The following is a 5,000-nucleotide window of genomic DNA, read 5'->3' as shown; positions in this document are numbered from 1 at the left end:
CAGAAGCTCCTGGACCCTGTTGCAGATCAGTACTGCCTTGATTCTCTCGCTCGCGCCACATCCTAACCCCTTCGCCTCGAACAGAAAAGACAAAAAGAATTAATCTATCAGAAAATGCTATCACCGAGATATATTCAAATTGATAATGAATTCCTCGTATTGAATAAGAAAAAATAAGGCGATTGCACAAGCATTACTTAGCTGAATCTTATCAAAAGTTAAAAGTTTTTTTCTTTTTTTTTGACGATCTCAGTGCAGACTTTGAAAAGATGTGGCTAATATCAAGTGGCCTCCTACTGAGGTCCGGGTTTTCGTATTGTGGACTACCTCTCAACGAACATGGGAGGTAAGTGGCTTTAACCCTTTTTCTTATTTATTCATTTACTTGCAACGCATTTTAACTCCGCCAAGGAGGTTAGGTTTTCGAGACAGTTTATTTATTTTCTTATTTATTTATTTATTTGTCTGTGTGTCTGTGGACGGGATTATGTCAAAACTACTCGATGGATTTTGACGAAATTTTCACCACAACTGGATCTTAGGTCATGGACGACCTTATTGAACTATTGAATTTTGGAGATGATCCGGATCCGAATTCTAGATCCGGATTTCCATTTTTTTCACCATTATAACATTAAGAAAAGTTGGCGGATTTTGAAGAAATTTCCACCATAGATAGATCTTAGACCGGGAGTCCTGCATTTTAAACGACCTCCTTTGGCGGAGGTCAGAAATCTCCGATTGCTCTTATTTTGTGAATGTTATGATATTTGATAATGAATGTTACTCCCTTGCTCTTCATGAATTATAAGGAAGCATTTTAAGTCCACATTCATCATAGGAAAATTACTGACTCATCACTGGGATTTGTTGAATGTTGGCATCTGTTTTGAGTGGTTCTGAAATTAACGTTATCAGTGCAACAAGAAGAATAAGAGTCCAGAGTGTAAAATACATGAACCTATATGTATCAGATTATATACAGCCAAGCTTTCATCTTGAAAATAAAGATTATAGGCATAATTCTAGGCGTTTGACTTCGCTGATCTACTATACTGTATAGGCTAAGTTGGAAACGTATAAACAAAATCATTCTTATTCTTAAATTTTCCTTAAATATTTGTTTACGTAAAAATAATCAACTGCGTTTAAGCATCGCACGTAAATCACGACGATTTAAAATATCTATTATTATTATTATTATTATTATTATTATTATTATTATTATTATTATCATTATTATTATTATTATTATTATTATTATTATTATTATTATTATTATCATTATTATTATTATTATTATTAAGTAGGCATCTTACCTAAAAACGAAGAAAACTGAGTTGGTTTCAAGTTCAAATAAAATGATTGAAAAATTATGAATTGGGACTGGGTATACTAAGATGTGAAATCGAAATATCATCAGTTCCTTGAAAAAGATTACCTTATACTTTGCGTTAATATTATTATTGTTATACACTCACACACATCAACTCTCTCTCTCTCTCTCTCTCTCTCTCTCTCTCTCTCTCTCTCTCTCTCTCTCTATATATATATATATATATATATATATATATATATATAATATATGTGTATGTGCATTTATGTGCGGTATATACATATATAGCTGGATGTATTTGTATACACATATAAATATGTTTATATATACATACATACATATATATATATATATATATATATATATATTTATATATATACATGTATGTATATACGTATATAGTTGTATGTATATATACATAAATATATATATATATATACATATAAATATAATATATATATATATATATATATATATACATGTACAGTTTATACATATATAACTGGATGTATTTATATACACATATAAATATGTTTATGTATACACACACACACACACACACACACATATATATATATATATATATATATATATATATATATATATATAGTTGGATATATATACACATATAAATATGCTTATGATATATATATATATATATATATATATATATATATACATATAATTTTACAAGTATAAGATAATGAGGATTTGGGTATGTTGTATAAGATTTCCATAATGCTGACCATCCATTGCATTCAAACCTTCCTAGACTGTACGTAGTACTAGGTATGCAGTTAATTCTAATAGTCTAACATTATCCCAGAAGTTTTCTTCCACCTGTGACCAGATTGTGGATTGATAATCTTCCTAATCTGGTGGTTGAATCGGTGGAACTTATGAAGTTCCAACTTACAGCGAATATTTCTGTCGAACAGGTAGACATAAATCTCTCTCCATTAGGCTATTTTCACAGATGGAACCCTAGGGCTGTCAGCATCCTGCGTTTTCAACTAAAATAATAATAATAATAATAATAATAATAATAATAATAATAATAATAATAATAATATGTGGATTTAGGCTGTTGTATACAACCGGGCGCTGGGGCCCAAGCAGATCTAGGTTAAAACGCTAATTTTGCCCTATTAGATAAAACAGTTTGAGATGCTGGACAGCTAGATGGAAGAACGGTTGTAATGTAGAAGGATATAAAGCAGGTACAACTAGGGCCAAATATACACTGCAAATGGTTGTGGTGGCCTGGTGGCAGCGTCCTTGTCTGGTGATTGCCAGAATGGGGTTCGAGTCCCGCACAAACTCGTTAGATCATTTGGTCGCTGCAACCTCACCATCCTTGTGAGCTAAAGATGGGGTGTTTTGGGGAAGCCTATAGGTCTACTTGCTAAGACATCAGCAGACATAGCCTGGCCCTTCTTGGTCCTAGCCTAGGTGAAGAGAGGACTTGGGCATTGTCCTGTTTAATAGGGCAATGTCCATGTCCCTTGACTCTGTGATTCATGAACGGCCTTTAATCCTTAAAGACCCATAAGTAACGCTTACAGTGCATTACATGAATGACACGGGAGGGGGGGGAGGAATACCAACAATTAAGAGAATTCTAACAGACTTTTAACTTCCGAAGGGAAAATATCACTTATAGAAAAAGTGAATGTGAGATGGTCCGTTCAAAAGTTAAAAATGAACAAAATTTCTCCTGGTTGTTGATTTTTAATTTTATTTGATCAAACCCTCGTGAGATCTATAAGCAATTAGCATCAGCTCATAATTCCAGTTCCTATTGTACGCTGTTAAAAAATTCCCGAAAAAAACAAAACGGTAAAAATCCTCGAATAAATGTTGACAGGCATTTATCGTTTTAAAAACTGATATATTAACGTAGAGGAGCGATATCACGGCCACCAACCCATTAAAGATGAGAACAAAGTCTGGTAAAATTTACAGTCGCCTGTATTTTACTGAAATACGTTTCAGAAGTATATTTCTATGGAGAATTTCCGATTAAAATATAGTTTTTTTAGCAGTGTTGCCAAACTTGATTCGTATGGTCCTTACCCTTACTTAAATGACGATAATTGTTCAACTAATTGGTTATATCAGTCCTTAGCTAATTCTTTAAATCTTAAGCTTTAAAGAATATTGTTCCTCGTCCTATGGAACTTATCTTGGTTTCACAGAGAGGGAGATAAAAGCGCGGTTTGATTTCCATAGTGGAATTAGCCATAGAATAAGAGGTACTTTGGGTAAGATGGAATTTTCTGGGATTAAGTCCAACTGCCTAACCGTAAAGTGACATTCGATGTCCTCTTCTCTGGGATTTCTAAACTTTTCACACTTCACCTGGAAAGATTGAATAGAAGTTTAGAGTACGGGATAAGCTAGAAGACTTTAAGTCTCTCTCTCTCTCTCTCTCTCTCTCTCTCTCTCTCTCTCTCTCTCTCTCTCTCTGTGTGTGGACTGGAAAAGGATTTTGCATCATTATAGCTGTAACCAATCTGATTCAACATATTTTTTTTTTTACTCAGCTTACTTTTTAAAGGTTTAAAGGCCACTCCTAAATGACAGAAGCAAGAGGCAGTTACACTTCCCTCTCAGTGCCCTAGAGACTGACCATAAATACATGTGATCAGGACCCAAGCCCCCTCTCCACCCAAGCTAGGACCAAGGAGGGCCAGGCAATGACTGCTGAGGACTCAGAAGATATACCTATAGGCTCCAACAAACCTGCCATCCTTATCTCACAAGGATGGTAAGGTTGCAGCGACCAAAGGAACCAACGAGTTTGAGCGGGACTCGAACCCCAGCCTGGCGTTCACCAGTCAAGGACGCTATCATATCGGTTACCCCAACCTCCTTGGCTCTGATGCAAGTTTCTGTTAGGCAGGAGCGTTAATGACTGTTGGGTTATTAACGCCGAATCCCCTGTGTAGTGGCCAGCCCACCTCTTTTATCTGGTCCTTTGGCTAGTAGCCGACTAGCCGGAGAAAGGAAATACCTAGCGGTGCTGCCTTTGCACTTTACTAAGCATTTTCTGTTGCTAGATTAGTGACTATTTTTCGTTTGCTTTCACAACAAATGTAGATATTTGGCCTCATTATTACATATATCATATAGATATGCAAAAATATTATTTAGGGTAAACAATCTTTTTTCTTTCTGTGTGTCTTTTACACTGAGCCAAAGTGATTATCAGTCGAATTTCCCTAATATAAAAATATGTAGATTCACAATTCTTCGAACGTGATTATTGCAGTTTCTTCGAAATATAATTTCAATTATAATTTAACTTTTCAAATTATATAAGGAAAACTAAAAATCCTTGTAAAAAAAAAGTTTTGTCATTACCAAACCTTCGATACAGCACGAAATTTCAAAACATCAAATTTTGAAAAATAAAGCTCTTTTATGGGAAACAAGTGAAAAAGACAAGGCTGGGAAATATAAAAAAAAAACAAAAAAAAAAAAACATAACAAATCCTTAAAAAATTGGCAAACAAATACATAGCAACAGAATCAAAATAAATATACAATACACGTGGATAAAAGTTGCATTGCATCAACTCATAAAACGTGTTTTTCTTCTTCTTCCTTTCTTTTTTTTTTTCTTCAAGGTAACTCTTGCTTCTGTAATGAGGTTCGGCAG

The 5,000-nt window shown here is 34.2% G+C and overlaps 2 protein-coding genes across 4 annotated transcripts in view; one reads left to right on the top strand and one right to left on the bottom strand.

Moving 5' to 3' along the window:
* The window catches only part of LOC137631099 (synaptic vesicle glycoprotein 2C-like), a 102,700-nt gene that overhangs the window by 68,939 nt on the left and 28,761 nt on the right, over nt 1-5,000 (bottom strand). The window lies entirely within an intron of this gene.
* Nucleotides 197-5,000, top strand: part of LOC137631100 (CTD small phosphatase-like protein 2) — a 177,283-nt gene continuing 172,479 nt past the window's right edge. The window contains exon 1 of one of the 2 annotated variants that reach the window (XM_068362736.1): nt 197-346. In XM_068362736.1, coding sequence (XP_068218837.1) covers nt 270-346 — 77 coding nt within the window. In that variant the 5' untranslated portion in view covers nt 197-269. The remainder of the gene's footprint in view (nt 347-5,000) is intronic. The other variant, XM_068362735.1, reaches the window with a different exon arrangement.

Source organism: Palaemon carinicauda, chromosome 39 (assembly GCF_036898095.1).
Source record: "Palaemon carinicauda isolate YSFRI2023 chromosome 39, ASM3689809v2, whole genome shotgun sequence".
Classification (NCBI taxonomy): Eukaryota; Metazoa; Arthropoda; class Malacostraca; order Decapoda; family Palaemonidae; genus Palaemon; species Palaemon carinicauda.
The sequence above is the reverse complement of the archived record's forward strand: the minus strand, read 5'-3'. Positions and strand labels throughout refer to the sequence as shown.